We start from the raw sequence: 21,206 nt of genomic DNA, 5'->3' as shown, positions 1-21,206 counted from the left end.
CAGCCCCGGTGCACGGCCAGGGCTCCAGGGGTATTCGCTGGGCTCTGCAGCTCCCCGGAGCCGACCATGGAAGCACCTTAAGTGTCACCAAACTGCATTTCAACTACAGCACAGTTGACCTTCCCGTAGGTCACCCTGGGTGTCACTCTGTCGGGGCATAATCAACACCAAGTAGCTGGTGGCTTTTGTTCTGTTTGCATGGAGCGTGTGGACCCCTGCACATGGAGCGCCCCCCAAACGAGGCCCAGCTTGGCTCTGATGGGCCTGGTGCTGGCCACGCTCCCTGCTGTCCAGTTCGGGCCAGCCGTGGAGTTGACCCTCTAGACACAGGGATGTCCCTGGCTTTTGGTAGCAGAGGGCATGACTCAGAGCTGTCTGATGATAACTTTGGATGAAAGGCTCACCTACTCATAACACCCGTTCCCTGTGCTGTTCTGAGCCCCACGGGTACCTGCTTGTGACTCACAGGACATCCCCCCTTCACCACGGGAGGTGTGGAACCGTCTCCAGGAGGCACGGCTACTGCATCACACCACGGCCACCAAAGCCAGGAGCGCTGGGAGCGACCCCAACAGGCGGTGGCTGATGGGATCCAGGGACTCACCCTCAGCGACAGACAGCAGCCAGGAGCACCACTCAGAATAGACGTAATAGCTTTTCATCTCCGCCACGGAGATTCGGGCCGCGCTTCTGTCCCCCATGGCTGTCCCTGTTCCCGGTTCTGCCGCCTTCCCTGCTCACCTGCCAGCCTCTCCCACTGAACTTTGCTCCCTAAAATCTGCGTGAGGGACCAGCTGACTTTTTACTTCCGTTTCACCCATGAACAGAGACAAAACACTGAAGGGTGATTACCTTCCCACAGGCTCACATCTGCTCACCCCACCCTGCGTAAGTACACATGGACCCCGGCCGGCCGGCTCTGGCGGCCCAAGGAGGAAGGAACGTCCCGGCCTGTCTTGGCCTCAGTTCAGGGACAAGGGACAGCTCTGCCGGCATGACTCCCCTGAGCTTTTGTGGAGGCGACAGGAAGGTCAGCTGCAAGGAGGGCCCACCTGCTGGCAGAGAGATGTGTGCATGCTGGGAGCACCACACAGGACAAGATGCCCAGAGCAGCCCCACACCACCACCTTCTTCTACCTGATAAGGTCCGATGCTCCTGACACGGGTGACGATGTTTGGGAACAAACAGAGGCGGAGGCCGTATTTGCTGAAAGGGAGGTGAGGACCACAGAGACAAGGTCGCCCTGACCAGCCTTCTGTTCCCAGCCTGTGGGTCTCTAACAGGTCTGGGGTGTGACGCCTGAGTCCCCACCTGGAGATGCTCTCTCAGAATCCAGGGGGGCATGGGCTGCCTCATGCCACCGTCACAGCCCTGCCTACCACACGGAGCTCCACAGGGATGGGGTAAGGCACCCCTCCCCCTCACTCTGTTCAGACACCACGGCAGTGGACAGAGTCCACACACCTGGGCCAGCGAGGCAGTCCAAGCCAGCTAGACAGTGGGGCTGGGGGTAAGCAGCTGTGGGTGTCCAGGATCAAGACGCCACAAAGACCCAGATACATCAGGTCCCAGAACTGTCCCCAGGCCTGAGCCAAGCTGTCCCCAAGCAGGCTGGTGGAAGACGGGGAGTTGGGGCGAGGCGCCGGAAGCAGTGACTTCAACCAAGTTGCCTGAAGTTTACAATGATGAAAATAATACGAATCGCCAGATTTCTTCAGAGCAAGAAACCTGTCCTTACCAGCCAGTCTGACCACAGCCCGTAAGGAAGCATCTCAGTACAAGTATTTCCTCTGATAAACACACTTTAAACAAAACCACACGCTCTCTCCTCATTTTCGCGGGTCTTGGCTGATCTCACCTGGGTGCTCTGGGGAGTCAGAGAGCACGGCGCTCTGCTTCCCGGAGCTCTGGAAGAGTTGAGAGCCGGGTTTGCAGATCTGGCTCTTCTGAAAGCCGTTACGGGCAAGACCCAGCAGACACCGTAGCCAAGTACCAATGCACACGTCCCCCAGTGCTGGGCGTCCCTTAGAGCTACTTTCAGGGAACTCGGGCTTTTCCTTAGCACCCCCCACTATTCTTTGAACGCCAGGACCCAGGACTCAGCACCTAACTGCCCATCATCCACCTTGGTGCCAGTATGAGCCGGCACACTCAGCCTCTCGTGGGCACTAGGGCTGGTGGAGAAGCCTCTCGGGTCAGCACCCCACCGGGCACCCTGAGCAGACATCGCTGCAGCACTGACCTCACCATCTGGGTGACCTGGCTGATGTGGGGGGGGCAGGCTCAGGCCCCACATCACCCTCCCCCATGGGGCCTCCAGGGGTTGGATGTTAATTTAGTCCTTCAGAGTTGGGGGTTCTCAGAGAGCAGGTCCTCCGAGGCCAGTCTGGTCAGAAAACTCGGGGACCCCTGTGAGCCCACATCCGATGACCTCTAGACAGTGGGCTTCGGAGGGGGTCAGGAGGGGCCCAAACATGTGCCAGGCTGGGGCAGGGGTCCACACGGCCCCTCGTGATGACTCCACTCACTCCTCAGAGTCGGCAGCATCCACCAGAAAGTCGAGGACCTGTTATTTTAACCCTGAATATGTGCACGGGTGCAGGTGAGCTGGGAGTGACAGCTGAGAAGCAGAGGCCATCAGGCTTTCAGTGTGTGGGCTCCGTCCTTCCCCAAAGAGAAACTGAGGGAGGCTGTCTGGTCACAGCCCAGCCCGCCCTGCGGCCACCAGCCACACCAGGGCTGAGACCATCCTGTGGCCACCAGCCACACCAGGGCCAGGCCCTCAGCCCTGCATTTTTATGCACCAGCTTCTCCCATCCTATTGGGACACTAATGGGCCAGAGTGAGGCTCCTACTCCCCACCAGGGAGGAGCCGTGGGGCCCCCAAACCAGGGAACATGTTGGGCTAGCTTTGTTACTTCTGGCATCGTTCACCTTAGACATCAAGGGCATCTGATGCCTGACAAGGTGCCCGATGCCGCAGTCAGCTGCTGCCCCGAGGTCAACAGCAAAGCTCAGGCTTCCCGGTCTCTGGGAGAAAGGACAGAAATGAGGGACAGGTTCCCTCCTCCAGCCCCAGCTGTCAGCACGCCAGGCTCTGGTGGAGGTCAGCCTGCATGGACGTTATGTTGAGACCCAGGAGAATTCCCACACCTTCCTCCGAGAGAAGCCCCCTTGGGGACAGCCTAGGCTCTGGCTGCGGGGGAGGGAGCACTGGAGGCCGCCCGGGATGGATGCCAGGGCAGGATGCCCCTCAGACCACAAGGGCAGGGCACACAAGGGCACACAAGGGCAGGGCACACGCACATCCCGCCTGCCACTGTGGCCGAAGCAGAGACTCAGGAGCCCACACTCCTCAAAAGCAGAAGAGAGTAAACCAAGTAAAGCCGGACCCACAGTCTGGCTTCAGCGAGACAGCCCGATGCATCATTTCCAACCTCCCAAGTACTTCAAGGGGCACGCATCCCAGTGACATGTACAGGGAGGTGCCCACCAGCAGAAGGGACCCCGTACCTGCTCCTGCGTCCCGGGTGGTGCCACCCCGTCCCGCCTCAACAGGCTGTGGGCGCCTCGAGGTCCCCCGGCGTCTCCGAGGCAGCAGCCAGAGCCGACGCTGGGGCCCCCCAGGGGCCCCCCGAGAAGCTCCCTTCGCGGCCATCGCGTTTTCTCCAGGGACGCGCACGGCAGCGGGGGCTTCGATTCCACAGGGCACAGTTCCCTTGCCCTGCAGTTCTCCTCTGCAGACGGTCCACAGTGGGCGGGCACTGGCAGTGGGGGAGGGCACCCCACCCCGCGCTGCACGCTGAGCTGGGCAGGCGACCTCCAGTGACCTTGGGTTTGCCGAGTCCTAAGGAACAACAGAGCGTCCAACCGGCTCTCAGAGTCCCCAGCCTCCACCTCCAGGCCTTGCTCTGCAATCACTCTGGGCACGGGCAGCCCAGAACCTCCTGTGCACGGAGGGCCGGCCCCCGCCTGTCCCCTCACCTGGGGGGACACAGCTCGGACACAAGGCCTACGGTGTCAGAGGAGAGCTCTGCAGAGTGGGGGCCAGGCTGCAGAGTGGTCTATTTGCAGGTCTTGGGCGTTTCCTTCCTCGGAAAGGGGCTTGTGCTGGCCGGGGCTCCCAGAGTCAGGGGTTTGCTTCGCTGCCCAAGTCAGAAACACCTTCCAAGCTCAGGAAATCTCAAGTTCAAACAAACAGCTACAAGGCGGGAGGAAGGGAGGGGAAACGGTCCCGGGCCTTCTTGAAATAAACTGGGAGATTCCGCCGTCTATGACCCCCGCCTGCCGTCCAGCTCGGGAGGCAGGAAATGATAACACCACTGTGCTTGGCAAGTGACACTTTCCAGCGATGTCGATCGTGCCCCGGACCCCAAGTCTCCGGCCCCTGGTGCCCATGATGATTCTGAGGGGGAGAGACTGCCTGGCTACCTGCTGCCCCCACCTCCGTCCCAGAGCGTGCGCCCATGTGGGCATCACGCTGGACACGCCTCCGACCCTCACACCTAACCCGCGGGGCAGTTCACTCAGTTGCCGTTTATGTGTGACACAGGGGAGGGTCCCAGGGCTCCCGTGTGCTTCCTGTATGCTCCCGCTCACGGGGGCGTCAGCACGTGGGTCTGTCTGGCCACGCTTGACCCCACGAGCCACGGGCACCCCTTCAGCAGTGTAGCCGGTTTGCAGCAAGACAACGTCTGCTTCCTTCTGCCCCTCGGCACCCACCTTCCTCCCAGGGGCGTTCACAGGCTGGGGGGACCCTGCCAAACACCAGGCCTTCCCTGCCAGAGCTGGGGGCTGTGGGGCCGAGGTGACAGTGTGGGTCCCGCACGCCTGCTGGCTCAGCCCCGATGAGGTCCACTTCCGGCTCTTTGGCTAGGAGCAGGCTCACACATCTGAGCAGGGGAGGCACTGGGAGTGCAAGCAGGTGCTGGCCTCACTCGCCTCTCCTCTGCGCCCACACCCCCTGCGCTGGCCTGCATCTGCCGGCACGCAGCAGGTGAAGCCGGCTCCCGGCGCTGTGTCCGTGAGAAGCAACACGGAGAGAATGTCAACGCACTGGCCGCCGAGCCGCCCATCTCTGCGCTTCCACGCGGGCCTCCGAGCAGAGGCCGTCCTGGCGCACAGTCAGGAGGAAACAGATGGCGTGTTTGATGTGGTGCGTCCAGGACGCGAGCCCTCTTCCTGTGACCAGGGACCAGAGCCCTGAGCTCCGTTCAGCACAGGGCACCGCAGGAAGGACATGCGGAGACGTGGCTACGGGACATGTCTCTGTGTCCACGGGAGCTGCCCGCCACTACTGATTAGTAACCGCCACGAGCCCCGTCGTGTGTTGTTCTGAGGCCGGGGCCGAATTTCTCCCCGTGTAAACGCGGAGGTGTGCACAGAAAATCACGAGAAAGGGAACTCCGGGGCCGCTCACGGAGCAGCTGGTAAGTCAGACGCACGCGTGTGCACGTGCACACAGCTGCGGCGTCGCTGTTCCAGCAAGTGGGCGTGGCTGACCCAGGGTCTCCAACTTTATGGAAATATGTCTTAAAGACGTTACTATTTAAAACCTTTTCCAAAAATCAGTTCTGAGACACGAATCTGCTCACAGTCTCTTGGTCTCTTTGTCTTGAAGGCTCACGGTCTTTGGATTTGGCGGACATCTCAAAACCACACATCGTCCCGGGCATGTCCCTCCCTCAGCTCCCAGTCACAAAACCCAGAACACCCAAGTTCTTCCTCCCAGGCCCCAGGCCCACCCCGGTGTGCTGAGTGCAGGCACCGGCGGGCCTTTGGAGAACTGGGTCTCCGGGGACCCCAAGAGTATATTTTACTCAACATGAGCTCAAGCTACTGTCGAGGAATTCGTATCCATAAATGGCATCCAAGACTTTTGGCAGTAAAAAGTCTTAAATTAATCATGGCGGGGGCGAGGGCAGGGAGTCACTTAGCACAGCTCTTCAACGAGATGCCAGGTACTTGGAAAGTCCTTCCAGGCTGACAGCCGGCTCATTATCACGTGCAGCCACTAGGCGGGAGGACTCTTTTTCTTCGTAAGAATGACACGGGTGTGCACGTGTGCGTCAGTGCATTTCCACATGGCCAGCACACGCGGGTGCAAGCTGGCAGGGCCTGTGGGCCAGGTGACACACCTGCCTCTCCTCCTCTCTCCTGGTGCCTGGCGCCCCTGCCTGCTGTGCACAGACGACTCCCCGGGGTCGGGCCAGCACTGGGGCCCACAGGCACCACACGCCCCACAAGCTCGCCTCTTGTGCAGCGCTGGGTCCCAGTCCCACCGCCCGGCACTGCCCTCGGCCACAGCCGGGCCGCCCCACTGGACGATGATTCCCTGCGGAGTCCCGCTGCTGGTCACGACTAATTGTTCACCGTGTAACAGGGCCTTTCGGCCCTTTTCAATGACAACGTCTTCCCTCAAACAAAGACAGGAAGCTCTGGGAGCCTCCGTCAAGATAGCCCGTAAGACACGCCACAGGTCTGACATGCTGCGGTCTCTGAGCACCAGCAGCGAAATCTTCGGTGGAGAGACCCTGGAGCTGCTCACTCGTAATGAGCTTTTTGAGTAACACGCTTCATTGTCTTAAATAAAGGACACATCACACCTGACCAATCATGACAAAATCAAGAGATGGTGCCCTAGTCATACGAAATTAGAAACCTACTAACAGAAAACAGGCAACATGGTGACTTAGGTCTTTTCTATGCTGTGTTTGCAACAATTTTAAATAAATGTTCTCCTCGCATTGATTGTGAATATTGTGTGGCATGTGAAAATTTGCCTGAACCTTCCACGTGAAATTCTGACACTTTCTGCGTCGCCCGAGGGTCTGTGCCTGGAGACTGTCGGCAGCGAAGCATCTGGGGTCTTGCGGCACCAGGGCGGACGTGCGGCGTCTCCCAGTCTCGGTCAGCTCACAGCAGACGCTCCCTGCACGTGAATGTGTCCGTGCGGACGAGGGACGCTGCCAGCACTAAGGACTGGGTTTCAGAAGAGAAAACAGTATAAAAGGGCTGAAAATCCCTTTGAGACTTGATAAATTCTCAAATGGATAAAATTATAAAACTGATAAACCATGGAGCCCAAACCAAACGTGCACGTCTACTCAACAACTTTCCACGTTTTGTTACTATTTAAACATCAAAGGACATGTCCTCCCTTCACAAGGATTCAGAAATCAAAACACTCAGAAAACTGTCTTTGAAGATAAAGTAACCTGACAAAAGTGAAGTCTCATCTGGGGCATTTGTCCACCTGAAGTCTTGCTAAAAATATCACCAATGCGACTTAACGCTAGTTCCTCCTTCTGTAGAGGTAAGAAATCGGTTTTCACGCTTTGGGGCCTGGACTCACTTTTTGCACGCTACAACAAGGGAATAACAAAAAGCCAGAAAATTTGCTTGAAACCCAATTTAGACACGCAAATGCCACTTAATCTGTCAAGTTCAGAAAGCTCCCGAGCCAGCCACACCCTGGAGAGCCCACACCCGCCGCTCAGACGCTCACTCCCCCTTCTTCTCCCTCCTGTGGGCCTCCTGCCCACAGGCGGCCTGAGCGCTTTTCACGCGGACTTACGTCCCTTGCTGTTCGCGGCAGCCCTGCGAGGCAGGTGTTCTCACGGATCCACTTTATGAGGACACCCAGGCGCCACCCGGCCACAGGTGGCAAGGCTGGGTTCCGGTCAGGGACCCCCTCCTCCCCAGCGCTCACCCGCCTCTCTGAGGTGGTGCTAGTGTTATCCCCAAGGCAGGAAACCTCTTCCACACTGTATCCAAAGAGCACCGAGGACTCTGATTCTAGAACGTTTGTGTGTACATCACACAGCTGCAATGAGCTTGTTTACATTTTGAAAGACACAACAAAGGTTTCTTCTTCCAAAGTCACAGGTATAAAATGAATGGATCAGATAAGTTCTTAGCTGACCAGAAATAAAGCTCGAAATTCTATTTATGACCGCACAAACCCAGCGGCAAGGATTCACGATTTGCACTCATGTGGAGATGATAATTCTGGCGAAGAAGTGGGTTTGGGCAGAGAGGAGGGCCTCCCACCATGAGGACTCATGAACTCCGGCCACCGGAGCAAGCATGTCCCGCTCTGGACTCTACCTTCTGCTAAGCTGTGAATCTGTGGGCCCCAAACAACTGTCTGAACTACTCTTCTCCAGTGAAAATGTGGTTTTTTTCGGCCACGGTACCCTCTCGACAAGCAGTTGAGGTCAGAAACCCTTCACTGCGATTTCTGAATTGTTACTGGTTGTGACAACAGAAGGGTCTCTCGGGTCATGTCTTGTTACATTTACTAGCCCCTGAGAGTGACGCTGGAGGGAACCCTCTTACTTGGCTGGTGTGGACCACCCACATGAAGGTTCTCTCCCCAGGAGTATGTGCCTGGTGCACCGTGGAGAATATAGGATCACCCACTTGCGCCCCCAGGAGGCCAGCTGTCCACAGAAGCCGCAGCAAACCTGAGACCCAAGCACAGACTGAAGCCACCCCCACCCTGAGTGGCCTCTGTAGGATGGGCACTGTGGGGGCCCCTCGGGGAGGTTCACAGGAGTCTGGAGCATGGCCATTACTCTGCGGGAGCCCCTGACATAGTCGGGATCGGAGCCGACCTGTGAAGCAGTCGGCAAACCACATGAACAGCACACAATGAAATGCTGCAAGGGGGCTGCATGGCCCGGAGAGCTGGCTGCTCCCAGGAACTGCTTCCCAGAGGACGGAGGACGGCAGCAGTGTGACCGTCACCTAGAGACGTTGGACACAGGCCAGGAAGGGTGCCCAATGACAGGAAGCAGGTGGAGTGTCTGGACCCGGAACCGCCCCCACAAACACACTTACGTGGAACCAGCTTCCTGTCTGTCATCTGCTTTGCTTGAACAAAGGGACAACTAGTGGACAAGTGCAGAAGCATGGATATGACTGGTTGGTCCTCTTCCGATGCTCAGAGCATCCTTCAGAATTGCCTCCTGGGTCCCCTTCATGCTTTAAAGGGTACTCGACACCCACCCTTTCAGCCACACTTGCAGTGTCTCCAAACAGCTGACCTTCCTTTCTTGTAACTGTGTCCACTGAACGTGGACACCTCCGAGACGTTTGCAAAGTATTTCGAGCAGGGGAAGCAACTTTAAAGCCCCTGGATCTGAGAGCTGCTGGGGCCACCTCAGGTCTCCAGCTTGCCCCGTCCACAGGCTCTCACCAATCAGCCCGGGGCTGCGCCCATGAGGCGTCCTTGGGATAAACGTTCCTTTTCAGTTGAGATCTGCATTCTGTAATTTCTCATCAATTCCCCGGCTCTCAGCCCCACCGCCCAGAGGCCAAGACAACAGCTCCAGTCCTGCCACATGGTGGGCGCGCACGCTCGAAGGGCATGGCTGTGTTCCTGCTGGGTCTTCTGCTTTCCAGTGATGGCCAGAGAGAGCACTGCAATCTCCCACTGTATTAGTCAGCAAGTGCCACGCTAATGCTGGGTAACAATGCACCCCTGATTCAGTGCCACCCCACTCAGCTCTATGGGGTTGGCTTTGTTCCACGGGCCTCCCTCTGGACCCAGGCTGGAGGGGCAGCAGTTGCCCCAGACACGAAGTCTGAGTCCCTCTGACTTTCATGGACATCGTTTGTGATGAAGTTAGTGTATGTGTGTGGGAGGCCGGCAAGGATGCTTTCCTCCGTGAACTCTCAATTCATTCAGTCACTTCGTTCATGAAGGTCCAGGTACCAATTTATAGTTTCTCAATCACACATTCTCTTTTCGAAACTCAGGGAGGTATTCACAGATATCCGATGCTTGGGTGTCTCCTCCACCTGCCACGGTTCCTGCATCCACACAACACCTGTTTCTGCGGCATGTGGACGAGAGGTCACACAGGACTTGAGTGAGCCACAGACACGACAGAGGAGCCATGGGCAGGAGGCATAGTGGGGACGTGGGCGCAGCTCACAGAAGTGGCCCCAGAGGGGCCCTGAATCAGCTGACGGGCAAGCGGGCCGCACAGGTGTAAGGAGCCCCTGGTTTTCCATCCGCTTCCGTCTCTGGAGTCCACTGAGGGGGTCAGATGCTTCCACCTCCCCACTGAGCTGCATCTGATCGGGCACAGACTCACTTGGCCGGGGTGGGCCCGGGGACCTGCATTTCTAACACCTGGGCAATGCCTGCTCGGAGACTGCAGCCTGAGAACCCTGTTGGCAGGAAATCAGCAACACCTCAGGCATGCGACTCCAAGAGAAAAGACCTCTGGTTTCATCTCCAGGGCTTCTCTTTCGAATCCCTAAGACCCACTCCTGAATCCCTGCTGCGGGAGCCCAGGAACTTCCTGCGGATGCCCTTTGTCAACGGTTGACAACAGCCACACCCACCCACCGCAAATCTGCACTACGTTCCATCGCATTTCACACGTCCTCCGATATCCATCTAACCTGCCTCCATGGTGTTCTTCCCAAAATGCCTCAACACACCTTAAAAGTGGATCTGAAGAAACAACTCCTGAGGCTTCATGACCGAGGCAGACGCCTGCAGGCATGGGGGGGCCATAACCATGCTGGACAGACCTCAGTGCTGCAGGGACGCTCTGGCCACCGTGTCGAAAGCCCCTACATACAGCGTTCTGTGCAGGGATGCGCCCACCCTGCACCCAGCTGGGTCTCCCTGGAAGGAGTCTTTCCTCCGACAGGTGCATGGGGGGGCGTCAGGCCACTCTGCTCCGAGGACATCCTGGGAAACTTCTCCTGGCCCGCTGCCCCACTAAGCCCCATAACAGCCACACACTACCTTCCCAAGGAGGGTCGGTGGCCTGGAGGACATAAATGATGGCAGGTGGGCCACACTGGCTCGTCCTTTCCTCTCATGGCCACATCCGACTCAGTCAGCCCCACTTTCAGACATGTGCAAGACCCCACTGCCCACACTGAGCGCCACCCAGGCCCCAGTGGCCATCCACCCTCTCCTGGACCAGCAGTGGCCCCCAGTCACACAGTAAGTCCACGTTCCCCACAAGCCTCTGGATGAGCCCTGCTTGTGTGTCTCAGAGGCTCTGATTTCCCAGAGTCTGAGCCAGGGTTGGAGCCGTGGGCCGGCTTTACACGAGGCTGAACAGTGGGCCCCTCAATTCTGTGTGTTGAAGTTCCGCCCCAGGACCTCAGAATGTGACTTTGCTTGGACACGGGGACTTTAAAGATATAATTAAGATAAAATGAGGTCGCCGGGTGGCCCTACTCCATATGACCGGGGTCCGTGTAAGAAGAGATCAGACCCAGTCACGCAGAAAGACGACCACGTGAGGACACCGGGAGAAGACTGCCATCCACACGCCAAGAAAAGAGGCCTGAGGACAGACTAGCCCTGCGGAACCTTGGCCTCAGACCTCCAGCCTCCACACTGAGAAATGCACATCTGTTTCCCTACAGCGGCCGGGCTGCCTAATGCAGGGGCCCAGACCCCCGCTCCCTGCCCCCCCCCGCCTCCACTGGCTCCCCCCGCCCCCCGGCCATTCCAGCCCCACACACCAAGGGCTTCCAGACCCCACGGTGCAAACACAAATAGCCTCATTGTGCACAGAAGGCTCTTCCCAAACTACATATTACACACCAAATTCTTAGGGTATGTTTCAGCATTTCTGGGTTAACTACCTACTTTTACATATTGACCCAAGCAGACGCCACATCCGTATAATTTTGTGCAGAGGGAAGCCGGCTAAGGAGTTGCAGGACAGAGCTTCTCTCTGAGATCTGGGGGGTGTTGCTGTCTTGTCACAGGCTGGCTTTGTTCAGACAATTCACATTGGCTCAAGGTCCCTTGGGACATAGATGTGCCATCAGCAGCGTCGGGGGACCAAACCCTCAGCCTTCCGCCTGGAGGATTCTCGAGGACTGCAGCACCTGGGTCTGGCTTCCAAAAGCATTCTGGTGACACAGCCCCGGGGTGATGCCCAGCCGGGGAACTGCTGCCCACCAAGTAGCCCCTACAGAGGAGAGGCAAGGCAGGGCTCATTCCCAGCCTCGGATCCGGGCGTGACCCACGGAGAGGGGGGCAGCAAACAGAGGGCCCTCCAGGACAGCCCGGGAGCGACAGCGGCGGGGTAGAGGAGCGCCCGCAGGCTCGCAGATGGGACAGGCCAGCCGGGATCTGCTGGGTAAACCACTCACCTCGGTGTGGCCTCCAGGGCAGCTTTTCACAAGCTTGACACAACTTGGAGACTCTGTGGCTTTGTGGCATGATGGGTATTTCGGGGTTTGGGCAGAACAGAGAATGTCAACTACCAGATCTGCCACTGACCAGTCCTGCAATCTAGCTGGACCTCAGTTTCCATACCTATAGAATGGGCCTAACGGCCAAACCTCAGACTGGCTGTCCGGATTGAAACATGCTACAAGCACTAGCTCTGTATTAGGCAGAGGACAAAAACTAAAGAGATAAAAAAACAAAACAAAACAAAACAAAAAAAACCCTCACAACTATGTGTTGATTTTATGTGGTAAGACACAATTCTCCTTTTCGTTAAAAACAATATTTTAAAAATAATTTTTTCAAATGTTACGTTCTGTAGAAGAGTACGTGATTTCTGTGACTCATTAACTGCCCATATTTGGTCTATTTACATATTCATACCAAGCAAACATCAAAACTAGAAAAGTACACCTAACAAGAAAGAGGGAAGTGAATTTTAAGAGTTTCCCACCCCACCCCCTGAAGCAGAGAGAAGCAGGTGTCATCACCTGGAACCCACCCCTTCCCTCACACCTCTTTGTCTCTAAAATTTTTCTCCAAAGTAATCAAGAAAAATTGCAACTTCCCCAGGATGAGACCCTGGTGAGGCATCCTTTTATGGTTACTGGGCCTGTGACAGTCACCAACTACTACAAGGCTGATGGGGGTGTGGGGTCCTCATCCAGGGCTGACTGGGGGACGGGGGTGGGGTCCTCCTCCAGGACTGACCGGGGGTATGGGGGTGGGGTCCTCCCCCTGGACTGACTGGGGGATGGGGGTGGGGTCCTCCCCCCAGAACTGACAGGGAGACGGTGGTGGGGTCCTCCCCCCTGGACTGACGGGGGGACGGGGGTGGGGTCCTCCTCCTGGACTGACTGGGGGACGGGGGTGGGGTCCTCCTCCTGGACTGACTGGGGGATGGGGGTGGGGTCCTCCTCCTGGACTGACTGGGGGATGGGGGTGGGGCCTTCCCCCGAGGACTGATCACGGGGACGGGGGTGGGGTCCTCCTCCAGGACTGATGGGGGCACGGGGCACTTTCCATATATTTGGACTTGCCGCTCTTTGTTCTCTTACTTTCCAGAAGCTTCTACGTTTGCCAGATCAGGTGTGTCACAAAACTATGTTCATTCCTACTTGAGAGCTCTCCAGAGGCCCTCTGCTTGAACTGACCGAGCACGTGGGGGACGCCGCTGTGGGCCAGGGTCTCAGAAGGATGAACCCCGATGAATGTGTGCTGCTGGGTGATACACCCCCTCCGCCCCCAGCACGGCTGAGTTCCTAGCTGAGATATGAGTTGACATTTGGCTCCTTGGCCAGTGGTGAGCTCAGTGCAGGACAAGGGACAGGACAGTGGTGGGGAGGGAGACGCGGGGGCCAGAGACAGAGGGCCCAGGGGAGAGGGGCAGGTGCAGTGCTCAACCAGGACTTTCTGGTGCTCACCGGGGGCCATTCAACTTTGAAATATGACAGCACTTGTATCTTTACCTTCACTGTCTGCTGTGCAACCTTGTCCATTTATCCCTCCACCCATCCTCATCCACCTACCCACCCACCGTTGTCATCGTGCACCCATGACAAGAGCTAGTATTTTGCTCAAGGTCAGGGAGTGGAGAAGGGGGCACTCGACCCCGATTCCTCTCTGCAGCTGCTCCTGGCCCAACACCACTGGCATCACCCGAGAATGAAAAGCACAGATTCTCAGGGTCTGCCACAGACTTCCCGAATCAGGGGTGTGGGGTGGGGGCCAGAGGCTGTGAGCATTAGCTCGGGCGGCCTCGGGGGCCCGGCCAGAGGACCTCTGTTCTTCCGCTTTCTGCACACGCGCGGGCCGACTACAGGTCCGTCAGTGTCTCTCCCTCCTGCTTCTGGCTTTGTCACAGTTACTGAGACTCTAAGCGAGATGAACATGCTGGCGAGGGGGCCTCACAGAGCAGGGCGCTCCTGCCGCTGGAAGCCGCTCCTGGCCTTGTGATGGGATATTGGGTTCAAGAGTCCACGGACAACAGACACAGGTTCACAGCCCACATGCCAGCACGCGCACCCTCCCTCCCACGCAGGCTAACCTAGATGATGCCAGCACCATGGGAAGTCAGGGGAAGGACAAAGGAACATGCTTGTCAGTTCAGGGCGGAGCCGCAGAGGGAAACAGACACGGAGCCTTTGAAAGGTCGCTGAGTGCACTCAGCTCTGACCTGCTCCCCAGGGCTCAGGCCCCCAGCCCCAAGGCACCGGGTCAGTGCACAGACCGACATCCTGCCCACGTCTGCCACTAAGATCACCTGACCCTGTTCTGTCACAGATGGGGAGCTCCTCTGAGGACCTGGGCTGGCGAGCAGGTCGACATCGACCTATATTCCCATCCCCGTGAGTGGAGCTGTGCGTGTGCCCCAAGGTGGGTCGACAGCGCTGCGTCAATGCCTCGGGACACACACCCGCACCGCATCACACAGACTGTGTTCAGCGGAGCCTCGCTCGCAGCCTGATGGAAAATGAGTTTGTGCAGAGGGAGCCGACAGCATTAACGGGACACAGGCAGGGACGCCGTCCTCTCCCCCTGCTGAAAACACTACATCCTCGTGAAGCTGACTGTTGACCTGGATTGAAAAGAGATCTGAAATCTGTGGCTGTTGGCAGCACGGATGTGACAAAGGACACACATCTGTGACTTGCTGCTGAGGGGGTCAAATACAGCCTGGCTTGCAGCACAATTCGGGAAGTGGCTGGGGTCCTGCCTGCTCCTCAGAGAAGGCTTTTCACAATTCAAAACGCACACGCGTCTTCCGAGCTGGAGATGAAACCTCCGTCCCCGAGAACCCAGGGCATGACGTCACTCTGGGAAGTCTTCCCACCGCTCCTGTCCTCACTGCAGGGCCTGAGCAGAGGGGAGGGGAGGGCCTGAGGAGCTGTCCCCCCCCTCCCCCGCAGGGTGGGTGGGGCGTTCCGTGAGTCTCTGACCCAGCGCCCTTCACCTCAGGACACAGACCAGACCCCGCACCCAAGCAAAACGCAACCGAGTTCCAGAAAAGGGGAGCCATCTCCCTAGGAACGAGGGGCCAGATGGCACACAACGGCTTCCTTTTCTTTTGACCCATATCCGGTAAGTCTAGTAGCTTTAATCACAAAATCACCATTAAAAACTGAATGTCTCCAAAAATCGAGGCTAGACCACCGCACACAATGACATGTATGCTGATTCAATCACTGCTTTGCCCTCCAAACCCAGTGAGGTCTCCCACTTGTGACAGAGAGGAAGGATACCACCCCTAAACCACTTAAGTGACAAAATCTAATCTCCCAGAAAGGCACCATTTAGACAATGAAGGAATGATACACAACGTAACGTTTGGGCAATATCAGGCAAAAATGTGGCAACTTACTTTTAACGACACACGATTATTTCCTCTTCATTCAAGGAAACTAGTTAATGCAGACCGCTCTCTTCCTGCACAGTGCGGCATCGAAACTCGGAGGTGACTGACTGAGACACTGCCAGCTCAGCGTTTTCTAACCCTAAAGAGATCCATTCGAACGGCTCCTCAAAGCTCGTCTTAAATAACCTCCTAATCAATACAGGCAATGGAAGCCCACACATGCCGTCCTCTACCCTTACCTACACCATTCCCAAGCGCTTGTCTCAGCTGTAAATTATATTTGGTGAGGAAAAGAAGCATCCCGTTAATCCAGATTTTTCCTCCTAAAAACAAGCTTCTGATAGCCTCACCATGCCTACGCCCCGCTCTGGAAGCCCTTGGCTCAGATTATTTTCAACCCACAGATACGTATGCTTTCTCGAAAGGCAGCTGCCACCCGGACTGAAGAAGCAGATCTCAGACGAGGGTACGAACCCGGGTCTGCAACCTGCAGCTATATGCTCACTCTCCCGGGCGGAACCAAATCACGCTGCCTGTCCACGGAAACCTAGCAGCCGCCAGCAAGATGCCCAGCACCTCTGCTCCTTCCTGTTCTCGCTGCTGGGGAAGAAAACGAAGGCTGTCATGCAAAACTCAGGCGCATGATGTCAGGCTTAAGAACACAGGATTCAGCAGCTCCTCCTACCAGTGTGCTTGGAAACCGCATCGAGCCTCCGCACCATTTCTTCCAGAGCCATCTCTTCATTTCTCAGCCAAAACCTCATCCTCCAACACCAGTGACCCTCTGCTGCAGAAGGCGCCTTATGGGTGGGGTCGTGCGATGGGGAGGGGGCACGGCCGCGCCTCCCTTCCCGGGATTGGTCCCCGAGCCCCGCCAAGGGGGCGCGCCCTGCGGCAGGGGGGCTGCGGGGCGGAAGCGGAAGCGGCGCGCTTGACTCGCGTGTCCCCACGGCCACCAGGGAGCCCTGCGTGTGCGCCCCCGCCTTCACCTGGGAGCCCCGCGTGTGCGCCCCCGCGGCCACCTGGGAGCCCTGCGTGTGCGCCCCGCGGTCACCTGGGAGCCTTGCGTGTGCGCCTCCGCGGCCACCTGGGAGCCCTGCGTGTGCGCCCCCGCGGCCACCTGGCAGCCCTGCGTGTGCACCCCCGCGGCCACCTGGAACCCATGTGTGGACCCCCTACGGATACCTGGCGGCACCCCCCACAGTACCGCGTGTGCTCCCCGCGCAAAGGCGCAGCCCGCCCCCATCCCTCGCAGCCCTGGGTCTCTGCTCCTTCCCCGGAGAGGAAGGAGGAGCTGCCAGGCGAGCAGAAGGTGAAGTGGCCTCCAGGGCGTCACCGGGAACCTGCTTCCCCCACTTTACCTCCGGCTGCCCTGGGGCAGGTGCAGAGGCCGCAGCAGCCCAGCGCGTGCTCCCTGCGCTCCCCGCGCCGCCGCATGCCTCCCAGCCACCCCGGGTCCCTGGGTCCACGATGTGTCCGCGGGTGGCCAGGGTGGAACAGCCACCCCCCAAGTCGCGCCGCCGGTCTGAGGACGCAGGGCGCGGGGAGGGAAGCGCTCGGCAGCTCGCACAGGCCTTCCGACCTCGCCATGCTTGGCACCAAGCCACTGCGTGCATTTTACACCTCAGCGCCCTGCATATCGGAGTCGCCGTGTGGGCGGCTGCGGCTGCGAGGGAACAGGGGTGTACGCTAACCCTCTCCTCGCCCGGGGTCTGCCAGCCCTCTGTGGTTGGCATGCCAGGTGGCTCGCCCCTCCCTACAGAAGCGGGGTTTCAGGAAGAAGCGCCCGTTTGCGTGACTGGTTTGGTATGTTCCAGCGAGGAGCCGCTGAGGCTCCGGCCGTGGCTCCTGTCAACACTCGGTCACACGGTCAGGCTCCAAGCTGGGTCCCAGGGGCAAATGGTTGGAGGTGACCCAGCACTTGCTCTGGGAGAGGTTGTGGGCCTGGGGGGCAAGAGACATCTGGAAAGTGCTGCCGAGCGGGATGAAGAATGCTGCCCTTGTGCTTTGCTTTTCTTGTTTACATCGGAGCCACCTGCCACCAGTGAGGGCGGAGGCAGCAAGGTGTCCCGAAGAGCAGGCAGCGAGCCTTTCTTTCCCTTGTGGGCCCTGGTCCTGGGCTGTCCTGCCCGAAGCTGTGCCAGACACACTCCCCTTCACCGCCCATCACACACCCCTTCGCCCCCCATCACACACCTGCCCCACCTCCCACTCCCCTTCGCCCCCCATCACACACCCCTTTGACCCCCATCACACACCTGCCTGACTTCAGGGCAGATCCTGAAATGTCCAAGGCAGGCCCTGCCCTGCCCTGCCCTGCCCAGTGCAGAGGGCGGCGCCCATCCCACTGCCCCAAAGGCAACAACCCCCACACTTGTCCTTGACCCACACACGTTTCTCCCTGGCCACACTCTCTCACACCTGCATTGCACATTTGGGGGTCACATCCCTCCTCAGAGGCGTCTCCACCTCCTCCCTCACAGGGTTTAACCCCTTTTGGGCACTGCAGTGCTCAAACTTGAGGTCCCGTGGAAGCCTGGAGGGCTGGTTGACCCCACCACACCCGGTAGGTCAGGAGCGGGGGCGATGGGCATTTCCAACAGGACCCCAGGTGACGCTGAGGCTGCTGGTCCACAAGCTGAGAGCCGCTGCGAAAGAGGACAAGGCAGATGCCTGCCCCCTGCTCTCGCTGACTCCCTGCCCATCAGGGCGGGACATCTCCACTCACACACAGTTTCTTTCCTGAGCCCTGAGGCCTCCACCCTGTCCCCTGAAACGCCTCTGGCTGGTGCCCATCCCCAGACCGGGTGCTGCTTAGGTGGAGTCCGCTGACCTCTGTGACGGGTGCTTTTTATGTGTCAGTTGGCCAGGCCTTGGTGCCCCGATGTTGGTTCAAACACCAGGCTGGATCTCTTTTTGAGGGTATTTCACAGATGTGATTAACATGTTAAGTCAGCAGACCGAGTAAGGCAGATCGGTCTCCCTGCTGTGGGTGGGCCTCATTAAATCAGGTGAAGGCTTTACGGACAAGGACGGGTTGCCCTGAGGAAGAGGGAAGACTTGGGACACGACCCACAATGCCAGCTCTTCCCTGGTGGCCAGCCCACACCTGCACCTGCAGATTTCAGATTTTCCAGCCCCACAGCCAGCTGAGCCAGTCATTTATAGATCTCTCCTCCCTCCTCTCTCTCAATTTCCACCAAACCTTTACTCTCTCCTTAAACTATAGCATAAATGGTGCTTTCTATAAAAATCACTTCATATCTGATTGAAGAATAACAATAGTGACACTGTCCCCAAACCCAGCTCCAGGGACTCTCCAATCTCTTTAAGGACGTGAACCCCTTTAGGCATCACAGACAGGTGGCACTGTCTTCACCCTGTTTTATAGGACGAGGCACAGAAAGGCTCAGTAACCTGGCTAGGGTCACACAGCTGTGAAGTGGCAGATGCACAAATGAGTGTTTGCTTTATGGAAACCCTGTCACATCCCAACTAGAATGCCATCCCCAAAGTCCCTTAGAGTAAATAAGGGACAATTAGGGAGGGAGGGTCCCAAGCCCAACACTGCAGAAGATCCTTCGCCCCTGTGTCCCAAGGGCACGGGCCTGCTTTCTATCACTGTCTTGCCCCCTCCCAGAAAGGAGAAACAGGACAGGGCTGTTCCCAGCCCCATGAGGCCACACGGTGCCCAGGTGGGAAGGCAGAGGTAATGTTACACCTGGATACAGAACACATCCGCTTAGCAACCGTTCCGGAAAGTTAGCCCGAAACAGGAGCCCTGGGGAGCCCGCCCTCCTGAGGAGGGGGGAGCTCTGGGGGGAGGGGGGAGCATGGCTGGAAGTGAGCACAGCCCTGGAGACTGAGGACGCACATACGTCCCGTGCTGCCTTGCCCCACGTCAAGGGGGCAGCATGGGGAGAGGGGGGACTTGGAAAGAAGGTTCTGAAGAAATCCACAATCGCTAACAGCACAGCCTGGCTCTGGAGCTGGGGTGTGGGGCAGGTGCAGCCTCCTGGAGCAGGGCCACCAGCTGCTTCTGAACAACTACTCCCTGGGCAGGGTGGGGCTGAGCTAGGCAGGGGGGCTCCCTGCCCCTGAGGGGCTTACACTCTGTGTAGGGCCAGCCACTAACAAGGACACACATCCTTATGGCGGCTGGGGAACAACGGATCCCCTGGGGAACTGCTGTGAGGCCACAGGACAGTGTCCAGGATACGGGTAAGCCCTGTTCCAGCTGTGTGCTCTGGTACATGCACACCCATGTCTGTGGTAGGCAGCTTACAGCAGCGCAGAGGGGAGGGGAGGGGAGGGAGGGGGCAGAGACAGGGGTGGGGGGAGAAGTGAAGGGAGAGGGAGCATGGGGGAGAGGAAGGGAGGGGAGGGGATAAAGAAGGGAGGAGGGGAGGGAGGGCGTGTAGGGGGAGGGGGAGAGGGGAGGGATAAAGAAAGGGGGAGGAGAAGGGAGGGAGTGCAGGGGGAGGGGTATTGGCGGGGGGAGAGGAGGGGGGGCGCCAGGAAGGGGTGGGAGTCTGAGAGCAGCACACCACTACAGCAAATGGAGAACCGAGGGCTTCCCCGGTCACAACGGGAAACCACTCAGTAACCTAACTACAACAGCAAGTTGCAAATACACAAAATGGGACTCCATTTACACCAAATTCAGAGACAGGTGAAACTAAGCTTCTAGCAGCAGAGACACACAGCTCGAGCCCAGTGTCAGCGGGGTGGCAACAGGCTTCCCTGAAGGAGGAGCTGAAGGGCCCTGTAGGGTCCTGTGACCAGAGGACGGGTGGGGCCTGGAGGGAGGGGAGGGGCCTGAGGTCCTCAGGGTTCTCAGTCTGGCCCAAGCACCTCACGACCATGGGTTGCAGACCCATGACCTGGGTCTCCAGCCCTCTGAGCCCAGCAACATCCCCACCAGCGCTCAGGATGATACCCACACCAGCTACCTTTCTTCCAACCCTGGACCAAACACAGTACAGAACAGGCATAATATGCCAGGCAGGATTCCCCGGGGGGCACCGTGAGAGGGGACAGCTGTGACCGACCGTGTGCCCAACACCACTGGTCGGACCATTGGGGAAGCCACCTCACACCTGTCAGAATGGCTTTTACCAAGGAGACAAGAGATAACAGGTGTTGGCTGGCCGTGGAGAAGGGGGACCTCTGTGCACGGTGGGAATGCCCACCGGTGCAGCCACTGTGGACATCAGTGTGGAGCGTCCTCAAAGAACCAAAAAGGAAACTAGCCTAGAATCCAGCTATGCTACTCCTGTGAATGGACCTAAAGAAAGAACAGCAACTCAAAGAGATCTGTGTGCCCCACGCTCACAGGGGCGTCGTTCACAACAGCCAAGACCTGGAACAGCCCAAGTGTCCACTGACGGAGGAGATGGGGGAGTGGGTAAAGGTGGGTGGACACACGGCGGGCTGTCGCTCATGAAAATGGAGGAACCCCGCCACCTGCAACCAGGGGGTGGAGCCCGAGGGGCACCAGGCTCAGTGAAATATGTCGGAGGAAGACAAGTACTGCATTTGGTCACTTGTATGTGGAATCTAAAAGCGCTGAGCTCAGAGACGGAGCAGAATGGCGGCTTCCGGGGGGTGGGGTGGGGGCTGTTGTT

General features: G+C 58.1%; 1 protein-coding gene across 7 annotated transcripts in view; it reads right to left on the bottom strand.

The window, feature by feature from the left end:
- MCF2L (MCF.2 cell line derived transforming sequence like) overlaps positions 1–21,206 on the bottom strand; it is a 128,538-nt gene that overhangs the window by 82,247 nt on the left and 25,085 nt on the right. For 2 of the 7 annotated variants that reach the window (XR_006962542.1, XR_006962543.1), the window contains exon 1: positions 3,515–4,298. The exons of 1 other annotated variant lie outside the window; for it this stretch is intronic. Coding sequence is in view for 4 of the 6 variants with exons in the window: in XM_047081896.1 (XP_046937852.1) it covers positions 3,515–3,659 (145 nt within the window). In the remaining 2 variants the exon portion in view is untranslated. Of the gene's footprint in view, positions 1–3,514; positions 4,299–21,206 lie in introns of those variants that run through there. 4 more of the 7 variants (XM_047081896.1, XM_047081849.1, XM_047081865.1 and 1 more) reach the window with 4 other exon arrangements.

This window comes from Lynx rufus, unplaced genomic scaffold, assembly GCF_022079265.1.
Source record: "Lynx rufus isolate CCGP_SWC_20201006 ecotype Redwood Valley unplaced genomic scaffold, mLynRuf1.p SCAF_1, whole genome shotgun sequence".
In the NCBI taxonomy this organism is placed as follows: domain Eukaryota; kingdom Metazoa; phylum Chordata; class Mammalia; order Carnivora; family Felidae; genus Lynx; species Lynx rufus.
This window is presented reverse-complemented; position numbering and strand designations above follow the sequence as displayed.